The sequence below is a fragment of the Conger conger genome, chromosome 4, assembly GCF_963514075.1.
Source record: "Conger conger chromosome 4, fConCon1.1, whole genome shotgun sequence".
In the NCBI taxonomy this organism is placed as follows: Eukaryota; Metazoa; Chordata; class Actinopteri; order Anguilliformes; family Congridae; genus Conger; species Conger conger.
The window spans coordinates 3,982,970-3,995,469 of record NC_083763.1 but is presented as its reverse complement, the minus strand read 5'-3'; the positions used below and the strand labels follow the sequence as shown (position 1 = coordinate 3,995,469).

Here is a 12,500-nt window from a genome sequence, read left to right as displayed (position 1 = left end):
GTCATTTTAAATAGACAGATTATTGCCCCTTTTCCCCCTGGTTTCTCCACTGTCACTCTCGCTCTGTTCTTATTTTTGATTCTGTTTTTTTTCTTTACCTCAGACACTGGTGTGAGCGCACGGTGGAGGAGCGAGTGGAGCGGATAACCTCCCCCCGTCTGCAGAGGGAAGTGGACTGCTCCAACGTGTACCAGTACAATCTGCAGGGCTGGAAGCTGGACGTGGACCGGATGCGCCAACAGCACGGGGGGGACGACGGCATCGCCCTGTATTACAGACAACACGGCCTGAACGCATCCTGCTACCTGTTCAAGTGAGACATCGCCCAGTTTCTATTGGCTCAGGTGCTAAGACCGGTTGTCTGCGAGTCGGAGGGTTGCCGGGTCGATCCCCTGCGCTGGGTGTATCAAAATGTCCCTGGACAAAACACCTAACCCGCAATTGCTCCTAATGAGCTGATTGGTGCCCTACATGGCAGCCAGTTTCAGTTGGTGTGTGCGTGTGTGTGTGTGTGTGCGTGTGCGTGTGCGTGTGCGTGTGTGCGTGTGTGCGCACTATATAAATGCCGGCCATTTGTCAGATGATCCAGCAAAATCAGATCCGTTAAATCACACAGATTGTAAGAATATTTTTTATTTAGAAGAAACGTCAACACAGAGGACTTTACAGTGTATCTCTTTCCCTTAATAAATTCCTCCCACTCCAGAATATATGAAACAATATTGCATCTCTTACTTTTGTGGGCGTGATACAAAAAAAAAAGTTATGCTCTAGAGTTTTAATTTGAATGTGGATGTGGACAATATGTGAATGAAATAGTGTCGAGCAAGCTCTCCGTTGAGTAGCACCGATCATAAACTCCCTGACGCTGGAAGTCAATTATTTAAAACCCTGTCTGTCCCTTTCACCCATTTCTGAAGTCCTTTTTTATCAGCTTCGTTATCCTATCCCTGGACGGCTGAGACTCCCCTCAGCAGAAGTGAGAGAGGATGTCGTAAAACATGTCACGAGATGTTTTCAGGCCACCGTCGCTGCGTCCCTGTCAAAATAACAGCCCTGTGTCAAAACAACATTCCTGTGTCAAAATAACAATCCAGGATCCAGAATCCAGATTTCAACAATATTTTCAATGCAAAAACCCTTCTATTTTATCCTGTTATGAATGAAATTATGGATAAATCTATTATAGATATGTGATAATGTATAACTCTCTGATATGACAGTTGGTTTATTGGTGTGTATGAAACTAAAAGTGTTAGCTAGTTATTTCCTGAAATGGCAGTGTGTACTCTGTGTTCCGTTGAGATAATCTGAATAAGGATCTAATAATTGATTGACTTTAAATACCCAGATTGTGAGACATTGACTTCTGAGGCAGGAAACAGAAATGTGCAAAGCACAGAAAAAAAAAGAAAAAGAAAAAAAAAAAGTCAGTCTGAACAAGTATCTTAGTCTCATATTTGCATTTAAAATCTGATTTCTATTACTTTTTTGTTAAATGAGACAAAAAAACATAGCCAATGAAGGGAGAAAACATAACATTTTTTGCAGTGAGGAAGCCTGTGTCTGGTTTATGCCACAGTAGCGGGTTTGATCAGCGGTTTCTGAGACACCCAAACCACCCTGTCTGGCACCAACAATCACGGTCCACGGTCAAAGTCCCTTAGATTTCTTCCTCATTCTGACATTTGGTCTGAAAAACAGCTGAACCTCTTGATTGGCTGATTAAATATTTTCATTAACAAGCTGGTTTACAGGTCTACCAAATAAAGTGCTCACTGAGTGTATAGTTATAATCATAATGTTATATTCTTTTCCCTTTATTTTATTTGTTTTTATGTACTGTCTGGTGGCACGGATGGTGCAGTGGGTCGCACTGCCGCCTCACAGCAAGGAGGTCCTGGGTTCGAATCCCGATCAGCCGGGGCCTCTCTGTGTGTAGTTTGCATGTTCTCCTTGTTTTCATGTGGGTTTCCTCTGGGTACTCTGGTTTCCTCCCACGGTCCAAAGACATGCAGGTCAGGCTGATTGGAGAGTCTAAATTGCCCGTGGGTATGAGTGTGTGAGTGAATGGTGTGTGTGCCCTGCGATGGACTGGCGACTTGTCCAGGATGTATTCCTGCCTTTCGACCCAATGTATGCTGGGATAGGCTCCAGCCCCCCCCCGCGACCCTGTTCAGGATAAGCGGGTTCAGATAATGGATGGATGTCTGTGCTGTCTCTAGGCCGGAGGAGAAGGAGATCCAGGAGCTGAACAGGACCATGCAGAGCTGTTGTGAGGGCTGGGCTGGGCCTCGCTGTGCTGAGGGTACGGAGTTCACCGCGGCCTTACCCCCCTTCTGCTCACTGTGTGACCAGCAGCGCCATTTTGGGTTTACCAAGCCAAGTGTTATACTGCATTATTTATTTATTTTCTGATATACGGTGGAGTCCAAAAGTCTGAGAACGTACAAAATGCTGAGATTTTTAAAAAATTTGAATCCTGGAAATAAACAAAGGATACATTCAATTTATTAATTAATTGAAAAATTAAAAACAAATTAAAAGTTACTTCAAAGCTCTGCAAGAACTCCTCGAAGAGCAAAGACGAGCAAGGAGCGCTGGACAATCCACAGTCACCTGACCTCAACCCCGCTGAACATTTATGGGGGGCACTTGAAGACAGATGAAAGCCAAGCATTTAGTAACATCACAAGGTGATCTTTGGACCGTTGTCGAATAACGCCGGGATCGTGTGGTTTTGCACAGATTTGTGGAGTCCATGCCAGCTTGACTGCGCGTTACCATTACAGTGGACGGGGGACATGCAAAATACTGAGAAATTCTGAAATTCATGCCAATTTTAAAAGATTCTAATTTTTGCTAAAATTGTTCTGCTTTTCACTAGTGGTCTCAGACTGTTGGACCCCACTGTATGTTTGTTTTTGTTGGAATTATTGATAGTAGACAGTTTGGATTAATCGCACGGAGCATGTTCCAAAACACTCTATATTCCTTAGTTGTCACCAGCATCAAAACTTCAGACTGAATCTTCTAATAATGAATTACTGCCCAATTTTTGGGGGATTTAGCGGCGGTGCTTTTTTCACTGTCGAATGCTGAAGTCCCCTGTCATTTGGGAGGCCCTGTTTCTGGGGGGGGCTGTGTGTGTAACGGGCGTGTGCTGCTCTGTCCTCCCCGCCGTGGGGGTTTTCTTTAGCGGTGAGTGCGCGCGGTCGCTGCTTCTCCACCTGGAGCTGTGAGGAGTTCCCGGGTGTCCACAACTCCTCGCTGATGCCTCTGGAGCACTGCTGCGGGAGCGTGTGGGGCCTGAGCTGGAGGAACGCGTCCGACCTGGCCTGCCTGTCCTGCTCCTACTCCCTGCTCGCCGGTCAGTGTCTCCGTCCTCCGTGCCGTAAAAACCTGTACTTCCACAAAGTTTAGGCCGATTGCAGTTTATTACCGAGGCGAAAATAGTCTTCTTTACAGCACAAAACATACTGGGTAAAAAGCAAGGCAGGCCAATTGCAGTGCAATGCAGGCTTGGGTCGAATGCGTAATTGTTTTAGATTCAAAACATTTTCTGTGCTCGATTGATCTTGCCTGGTGCAATTGAGCCAGCCAAGATTACCAGAAGGGTGGGATTTGCTCTTTTAAAGAGTCATAGGTTCCAAAACACCGGACAAGCTCAGTAAAGCAGAGAAAAGTTGGTGAAAAACAATGACGTGTTTGACCCAGTTCTGGTGCTGTGTTGTTTTTCCACAGCGTTCTTCTCCTTTCCCAGAACAAAATGTACCAATAAAGTGGCAGGTAACCAGATGGTTATTGCTACCTTTGTATGCCTGCTCACCTTCTGGTAGACAATCAAAACCCCTGTCTGTGTCACACATGGGAGAGGCTAGATCCACCTCTAGGGCCTGCATCCCCAGCATGCATTGCGGTCCCGAAAAATACCGAGTCCGACCAACCACTCGTCCCACGTCAATTGAAAGGCGTGACCGGAGGCAAATTCAAAGTAAAGTACTGCATATTGTACAGGGTTGGTCTACTTGTCACTGTAGGATAGTTAGGCTATATCTGTAACATATTTGTAACGGGGTAGAACTAGGATAGCGTTATGTTCTGTATATTTATACCACGGAAGACAGAGCTATTTGTAGCCTATAGGAGCCTGATAGACTAGCAGTTATACATGCAACATTACCACAGCCCACATAGCCAGACCCATCTCCACACTTCGTTGCTGGAGACTCAGATATCCAAGCAGTGTCTCCTTGAAAAAATAAAATAAGTATAATAGCATAATTACAAATGCCTCCGTATATAAAACATAGCATGTGCGGAGGCATTTGTAATTATGCTATTATACTTATTTTACTTTTCAAGGAGACACTGCATGGATCTAGCCTCTCCCGTTCGTTCGTATTTGTATGTGCGCAGTTCGGTATATAGGCGGGATTCTTTAGACCGCATAATAAGAATAAAACGTTTTTAAAAAAGATAAAATAAACGGCTGCTGGCCTATATATATGTGCTGGGCATCTGAGTCTCCAGCAACGAAGTGTGGAGATGGGTCTGGCTATGCGGGCTGTGGTAACGTTGCATGTATAACTGCTAGTCTATCAGGCTCCTATAGGCTACAAATAGCTCTGTCTTCCGTGGTATAAATATACAGAACATAACGCTATCCTAGTTCTACCCCGTTACAAATATGTTACAGATATAGCCTAACTATCCTACAGTGACAAGTAGACCAACCCTGTACAATATGCAGTACTTTACTTTGAATTTGCCTCCGGTCACGCCTTTCAATTGACGTGGGACGAGTGGTTGGTCGGACTCGGTATTTTTCGGGACCGCAATGCATGCTGGGGATGCAGGCCCCAGGGGTGGATCTAGCCTCTCCCGTCACACATACGTCAAAAAAACACTGCTGTTAAACGCTAACCTCTGACCAAGAAGATTGGTGGGTGGGTGGGGTTGCTTCAGTGACATTTGAACATTCAGGTAACACACTGCAAGGAGGAAGTTTACCAATCACAGTTCTTCAGAAGCAGTCGAATGCTTGATGGAATTACTGCCGTGGAGAAACGGGCCTTCCTTGTTTAGAGTTGACATCCAAAGCACATGAAATACAAGCTTGCCTCCGATCAACAAACACACAGCTGTGGGAGTATCAATCCCGCAAATAAGCCCAAACCCTGACAGAGAGGATAAAAAAATGTGGGAGGCTGTTGGCTCAGCTGCTTGTGCAGAAAATTTTAGTAGAGATAATAAAATATATAAAACTATAACATGCAATTCAAAAGGGAACCCAAGGGTGGCATAGTGGTTTTGTATGATAGGTTGCTCTATCTAAAGGGTATTTCAACTAATAAAAAGCAACACTGAGAACCAGTAAAGTTGGATAAAAAAAGAATTTATTGTGCTTCGGACTTTGGATTAGACTTTGCTCTAACTTATATGGGTGAGTCGGATTGCAGTCTTAACTTTGATATTCCAAGTGCAATTGTGTTTCTTGTCAATGTTGTGTTTGTTTATGTCTGGGTCTGTCTGCTGTCTCCCCTTATTTTGTCTACATTTCCCAGTTTTACACGAAGCAAAGTCCGATTTCCTGACCGATTCCCATCGGTCAGTATTAGGTCCGAAGGGGAACTGCAGGATGTATTCCAAACTCAGCTGAGTTTGCTACTTTGGGGTTTTTCCACATCCTGTACTTCCACAGAGTTTAGTCAGTGTCTCCGTCCTCCGTGCCGTAAAAACCTGTACTTCCCCAAAGTTTAGACCGATTGCAGTTTATTACCGAGGCGAAAATAGTCTTCTTTACAGCACAAAACATACTGGGTAAAAAGCAAGGCAGGCCAATTACAGTGCAATGCAGACTTGGGTCAAATGCGTAATTGTTTGAGATTCAAAACATTTTCTGTGCTCGATTGATCTTGCCTGGTGCAATTGAGCCAACCAAGATTACCAGAAGGGCGGGGTTTTGCTCTTTTAAAGAGTCATAGGTTCCAAAACACCGGACAAGCTCAGTAAAGCAGAGAAAAGTTGGTGAATCCAAAAACAATGACGTATTTGACCCAGTTCTGGTGCTGTGTTGTTTTTCCACAGCATTCTTCTCCTTTCCCAGAACAAAATGTACCAATGAAGTGGCAGGTAACCAGATGGTTATTGCTACCTTTGTATGCCTGCTCACCTTCTGGTAGACAATCAAAACCCCTGTCTGTGTCACACATACGTCAAAAAAACACTGCTGTTCAACGCTAACCCCTGACCAAGAAGATTACAACAGGGTGGGTGGGGTTGCTTCAGTGACATTTGAACATTCCTGTAACACACTTTTTTATTATCATGTTTTTGAATGGCTAATGTCTTTGATTGATTACAGGGGAATTTTTTACATGACATGACATTGTTGGCACTTGGCAGACGCTCTTATCCAGAGCAACGTACAGTTGATTAGACTAAGCAGGAGACAGTCCTCCCCTGGAGCAATGCAGGGTTAAGGGCCTTGCTGAAGGGCCCAACGGCTGTGCGGATCTTATTGTGGCTACACCGGGATTAGAACCACCGACCTTGCGTGTCCCAGTCATGTTTTTAATTCATTTAAAGCTGATAGGACATGTACACGAGTGAGACTGGTCTTTCGGGGGGGGGGTTTCTGAAGGGCGGGGAGTCGATTGAGGAGGGTGGATGTCCAATGAGGACGCACACCACAGTGTGAAAAGGATATCGATTGGAGGGTAATAGAAAAATTGACAGGCATTTGATTGACGTACACACCCGCTGGTACGCGATGACATAACCTCTCAATTCAAATCGTTTTCCAGGAGGTAAACGGAAAAGTGCTGCTCTAGCCTCTGTTTCAGTTGGAATGTCGACACATTAAATTATTGCCATTTGGCAGACGCTCTTATCCAGAGCGACGTACAGTTGATTAGACTAAGCAGGAGACAATTCTCCCCTGGAGTAATGCGGGGTTAAGGGCCTTGCTCAAGGGCCCAACGGCTGTGCGGATTGTGGCTACACTGGGATTGGAACCACCGACCTTGCGGGTCCCAGTCATTTACCTTAACCACCACGCCACAGACCGCCCACAGGCGACACAACTCGACGTTTCGCTTCGCGGGACGCGCCTTGCATCCGATGCTGACCCCAAACCTCTGTGTCTCTCCCCGCAGACTCCCCGTCCACGCCCCTGCGTCGCGGGGGGGTCCTGGGGGCTCTCCGGAACCCGCAGGGCTCCGCCACGTGCCTGACGTGGGGCGGGGCGCACTACCGCACCTTCGACCGGAAGCACTTCCACTTCCTGGGCAGCTGCACCTACATCATGGCCTCGTCCACCGACGGCACCTGGGCCGTGTACCTGAGCAGCGTCTGTGACCAACAGGCCCGCTGCAGCAAGGTAACGCACGGGTCACTGCGCTAACAGGGCGTAGCTCCCCCTATCTCCATTACACACTACAGTCACTGCGCTCACAGGGCGTAGCTCCCCCGCTCTCTCCTACACACTACAGTCACTGCGCTCACAGGGCGTAGCTCCCCCGCTCTCTCCTACACACTACAGTCACTGTGCTCACAGGGCGTAGCTCCCCCGCTCTCTCCTACACACTACAGTCACTGTGCTCACAGGGCGTAGCTCCCCCGCTCTCTCCTACACACTACAGTCACTGTGCTCACAGGGCGTAGCTCCCCCGCTCTCTCCTACACACTACAGTCACTGCGCTCACAGGGCGTAGCTCCCCCGCTCTCTCCTACACACTACAGTCACTGTGCTCACAGGGCGTAGCTCCCCCGCTCTCTCCTACACACTACAGTCACTGTGCTCACAGGGCGTAGCTCCCCCGCTCTCTCCTACACACTACAGTCACTGTGCTCACAGGGCGTAGCTCCCCCGCTCTCTCCTACACACTACAGTCACTGTGCTCACAGGGCGTAGCTCCCCCGCTCTCTCCTACACACTACAGTCACTGCGCTCACAGGGCGTAGCTCCCCCTATCTCCATTACATTACAGTCACTGTGCTCACAGGGCGTAGCTCCCACTATCTCCATTACATTACAGTCACTGTGCTCACAGGGCGTAGCTCCCCCGCTCTCTCCTACACACTACAGTCACTGCGCTCACAGGGCGTAGCTCCCCCGCTCTCTCCTACACACTACAGTCACTGCGCTCACAGGGCGTAGCTCCCCCGCTCTCTCCTACACACTACAGTCACTGCGCTCACAGGGCGTAGCTCCCCCGCTCTCTCCTACACACTACAGTCACTGTGCTCACAGGGCGTAGCTCCCCCGCTCTCTCCTACACACTACAGTCACTGTGCTCACAGGGCGTAGCTCCCCTGCTCTCTCCTACACACTACAGTCACTGCGCTCAAAGGGCGTAGCTCCCCCTATCTCCATTACACACTACAGTCACTGCGCTCACAGGGCGTAGCTCCCCCGCTCTCTCCTACACACTACAGTCACTGCACTCAAAGGGCGTAGCTCCCCCTATCTCCATTACACTCTACAGTCACTACACATATCCACCTCATCAGTTTTTATTTAATATGAGACTCAAAAATTCACGTTGCCTTTGTCAGTGAAATGGCAATATGGTACTGATGTGCTGGTGGTAGAGTAGATGTTCTGTAATTAAGGCCAAGTCCAGCAAGTCCATCTTAGTTCAAGTGGACATCCAGCCATGCTGAGGCAGATTAGATCAACCAAGAGTCCTTCCGTTGTTTTCTCCTTGCAGGCCCTGAGACTGATGTTAGCGATGGACCTGGTGTCCATCCATCACGGGAACTTGACGCTCAACGGCCAACTGGTCCCTCAAGGCCAGGCCCTCTTCCAGAACGGTGAGACCGATCAGAATTACTTCCAGCCATGATGGATTTTCCATTTCATGTGGATAAAGACCTGTCCACATCAAGAACTAAAACTGTAACCATAAATATAACGATAAAGAGCATCCACACTGATGAACGGTGAACATTCTGTGAATAGCTTCTTGGCTATGTCTTCTGCCATTTTGTTATGTAAATTCCATTGGATTTTGATTGGCTGTCAGTGTTTTATTGCTCATGCAGCTGGAAATAATCGCTCTGAAAGTGAACCCAACTAAATAATTTGTCACTGTCACTGTCCTTATAGTTGTGGTGCAGACTCCCCCGTCCGCTTGAGTTATTACGACATATATTTATAGCTATCGTTACAGTCATCGTTCTTCCCGTGGACGGGTCTAGGAAGCGTTTTTGTTCCTTCGTTAAATGCCGCGTCTCTCTCCGCACAGGAGTCAGCGTGCACTGGCTCGGAGACTTTGTGTTCGTGGAGAGCGGGCTTGGGGTCCGGGTGAAGTTTGACATGGGCAACAGCGTCTACCTGACCGTCACTGCAGAGCACCTCACCGCCACCAGGGGGCTGTGTGGAGTCTACAACAACAATGGCGACGGTGAGAACTGTTCCTGACCCTGAACCTAATATGCAGGGGTCGCCAACCCTGTTCCTGGAGATCCGCCGTTCCCGTTGGTTTCCACTCCACCGCTGACAAAGCACGCCTCATCCAACAGCTAAAGATTGAGCTGCTAATTAGTAGAATCAGGTGCGCCAGATTTGAGTTGCAATGAAAACTAACAGGACGGTAGATCTCCAGGAACAGGGTTTGGCGACCAATGGTCTAATGGATCTCACACTAGAACTCTAGAATTTGATGAACTCATATCTCTTGAATCTATTTAAAAACTGGATTAACCTGAAACAGGCTATGACCCAATGAAGTGTATGACCCAATGTCTGTTTGTGTGGCTGAACCTTCCTGCTTTTCCTCGGCGTTAATCCCGTCTTCCCCCACATCCTCAGATGACTTCACCACCGTCGCTGGGACGGTCTCCCAGTACGCCGCCAGTTTTGGGAACTCATGGCGAGTCCCCGACCAGCAGACAGAGGTGCGCGGACCGATACGACCCCCTTTCCTTTCCCCTCCTAACAGCTCAAAGGCCTGGCCTATCATTCACCCAAATACAGCGCTGATTCGAGAAGGTCGTTTAACAAGAGATAAAACTGCAAACAGTTTTTACGAGCAGTTTGCAAATCGCATCAACTGGGTATGCTCAGAATCCTAAATTCCAGACGACCGCTCTTACCTCCTCAGTTAATGTTGCCTCTGTGAAGGCCCAGATCTATGCAGCATGTGTGTGTTTGTGTGTGTATGTGTGCGTGTCTGTGTTTCTGTATGTGTATGTATATGTATATGTGAGTGTGTGTTTGTGTGTCTGTGTGTGTGTATGTGTGTATGTGTGTCTGTGTGTGAGCGTGCGTTTGTGTTGGAATAGTGTGTGTATAGTGTGTGTGTTGGCGTGTGCGTGTGCGTGTGTGTGTGTGTGTGTGTGTGTGTGTGTGTGTGTGTTCATGTGTGTTTGTGTGTGCCAGCGTGTGTGCATGTGTGTCAGCGTGTGTGCGCGTGTGTTTCAGCGTGTGTGTATGTGTGTTTCAGCGTGTGTGCGCGTGTGTTTCAGTGGTGTAGTAAAATGGCCTCCGTGTCCCTCCTGTCCCGCAGGGCTGCAGTGATGCAGCAGAGCTGGGGCACAGCTGCGATGTCGTTGGCGATCCGGCCCTGCGTAAGGAGGCGGAGCTGGTGTGCCACAGGCTACAGGACACGCCCTTCTCACAGTGCCACCACCGGGTGAGGGAAAAGAGCCTGACCCCTGACCCAAACCAGGCCTTCCTCTGACCCTGACCCAAACCAGGCCTTCCTCTGACCCTGACCCTGACCCAAACCAGGCCTTCCTCTGACCCAAACCAGGCCTTCCTCTGACCCTGACCCAAACCAGACCTTCCTCTGACCCTGACCCAAACCAGACCTTCCTCTGACCCAAACCAGACCTTCCTCTGACCCAAACCAGACCTTTACTCTGACCCAAACCAGACCTTTACCCTGACCCAAACCAGACCTTCCTCTGACCCTGACCCAAACCAGACCTTCCTCTGACCCTGACCCAAACCAATCCTTCCTCTGACCCTGACCCAAACCAGACCTTTACTCTGACCCAAACCAGACCTTCCTCTGACCCTGACCCAAACCAGACCTTCCTCTGACCCTGACCCAAACCAGACCTTTACTCTGACCCAAACCAGACCTTCCTCTGACCCTGACCCAAACCAAACCTTCCTCTGACCCTGACCCAAACCAGACCTTCCTCTGACCCAAACCAGACCTTTACTCTGACCCAAACCAGACCTTTACCCTGACCCAAACCAGACCTTCCTCTGACCCTGACCCAAACCAGACCTTTACTCTGACCCAAACCAGACCTTCCTCTGACCCTGACCCAAACCAAACCTTCCTCTGACCCTGACCCAAACCAAACCTTCCTCTGACCCTGACCCAAACCAGACCTTTCCTCTGACACTTAACTTCTATACCGAGCTGTATCTCACTCAGACATAAACATTCAGCCCCACGTGTCCTTTATGGCATTACCAGTCCTCTGCAAAACTTTTGTCAAGCTGAGCCAAGAGACTTCTCTGGTGCAACTACTAAACCAACCTCCCGTGGTTCAGTCGTTTCTCAAGCTGGCTCACACAACAAGTTGGAGTCTTCTTTCGTTTAACAGACATTCCCGCCCAGAGAGACTTTCAAGTTTTTAATACACAGTAGCGCCCTATCTGGGAATTTAACTAGCGACCTTTGAGTTACAAGTGCACATTTCTCACAGTTATACTACCCTCCCGACTTGTTGACCTGCGTTGTGGCTTTTCTACCTACAGTATAATAGGTCAATATTTTGTCCTAAATTACCAACTCATTTCACTTGTTAATTAAGTGTAACCGGAGTCTAAATACTTGGTGGGTACATTCACTGCTGCCCCTCCCTGCTGAAAAAACAGCTCAAGCTAGATTTTCAAACAGCTGGTAGCCGGTAATTTCAAGGTGGATTTTGACTGGATTTTCTGTATTATTGTCAGATGAGCAGTTTGCAAATCGCATCAACTGGATATGCTCAGAATCCTAAACATCCTAAAGACAGTTCTGTGTTCTATTTTCTGTTTGGCCTGGGCTTGTTATTCGATCCTGTTCTGACTATCTCTGTCTGTCTGTCCGTCTGTCCCTCTGTCCCTCTGTCTGCCTGTCCCTCTCAGGTGGATCCGGCAGCGTACGTGGACACCTGTCTGTACCTGCACTGCAGCCTGGGCGCTCGGGAGCGGGAGGGGGCCACGTGCGACACCCTGGCCAGCTACGCCCGCGAGTGCGCCCAGCAGCACCTCATCCTGAGCTGGAGGAGCCCGGAGCTGTGTGGTACGCCACGCGACACCTCCTCTTCCCACCTCCTCACGACACGACACCTCCTCACCACACCGCCACACCACACCTCACCACACCTCCTCTTCCCACCTCCCCTTCCCACCTCCTCATGACACGACACCTCCTCACCACACCGCCACACAACACCTCCCCTTCCCACCTCCACTCCCCACCTCCTCCCGACACCTCCCCTTCACACCTCCTCACAACATTGATTGTAAGCTGAAAACAAAATCC

The 12,500-nt window shown here is 48.6% G+C and overlaps 1 protein-coding gene across 1 annotated transcript in view; it reads left to right on the top strand.

Annotated features, from left to right (window-relative positions):
- sspo (SCO-spondin) overlaps positions 1-12,500 on the top strand; it is a 129,333-nt gene that overhangs the window by 1,629 nt on the left and 115,204 nt on the right. Inside the window, 9 exon segments of the mRNA XM_061237735.1 lie at positions 104-313; positions 2,226-2,315; positions 3,207-3,370; positions 7,161-7,384; positions 8,718-8,820; positions 9,255-9,413; positions 9,821-9,906; positions 10,518-10,643; positions 12,101-12,257. Of these exon segments, the coding sequence (XP_061093719.1) occupies positions 104-313; positions 2,226-2,315; positions 3,207-3,370; positions 7,161-7,384; positions 8,718-8,820; positions 9,255-9,413; positions 9,821-9,906; positions 10,518-10,643; positions 12,101-12,257 (1,319 nt within the window).